This window comes from Buceros rhinoceros, unplaced genomic scaffold (assembly GCF_000710305.1).
Source record: "Buceros rhinoceros silvestris isolate BGI_N320 unplaced genomic scaffold, ASM71030v1 scaffold2108, whole genome shotgun sequence".
Lineage (NCBI taxonomy): Eukaryota > Metazoa > Chordata > Aves > Bucerotiformes > Bucerotidae > Buceros > Buceros rhinoceros.
This window is the reverse complement of record NW_010428411.1, coordinates 40,333-40,671: the sequence shown is the minus strand read 5'-3', so window position 1 is coordinate 40,671 and position 339 is coordinate 40,333. Positions and strand designations below refer to the sequence as shown.

Sequence of the window (339 nt, the reverse complement as noted above, 5' to 3'; positions counted from 1 at the left end):
CGCTTCCTCCCGCGGAGAAAGTTGGGAGGGGTGAGGGCGGCTCTTGTCGTGGAGTTGGGGTTTTGTCTCCCCTCTCCTGCCGGGATGCCGCTGGCGTGCGGCATGCAGCGATACCACCAGGAAGCGCTGAAGAAGAACCGGGTGATGCTGGCGAAAGAGCTGGTTTTAAACGAATTGCTGGAGCACATGATAGAGAAGGACATCGTCACCACCGAGATGGTGGAAATGATACAGGTATGCAGATTGTACTCGGCTGCTCCGTGAGCTCTCTTTGTAGTTAAGCTTGGTGTCACCCTCGGCAGTGGCCGCACCGGCAAACCTACTGGCCAGTCCCCTGCG

General features: G+C 58.1%; 1 protein-coding gene across 1 annotated transcript in view; it reads left to right on the top strand.

Annotated features, from left to right (window-relative positions):
- Positions 1-84: 84 nt before the first annotated feature.
- The window catches only part of CASP2 (caspase 2, apoptosis-related cysteine peptidase), a 16,292-nt gene continuing 16,037 nt past the window's right edge, over positions 85-339 (top strand). The window contains exon 1 of the mRNA XM_010142244.1: positions 85-234. Within this exon, the coding sequence (XP_010140546.1) occupies positions 85-234 (150 nt within the window). The remainder of the gene's footprint in view (positions 235-339) is intronic.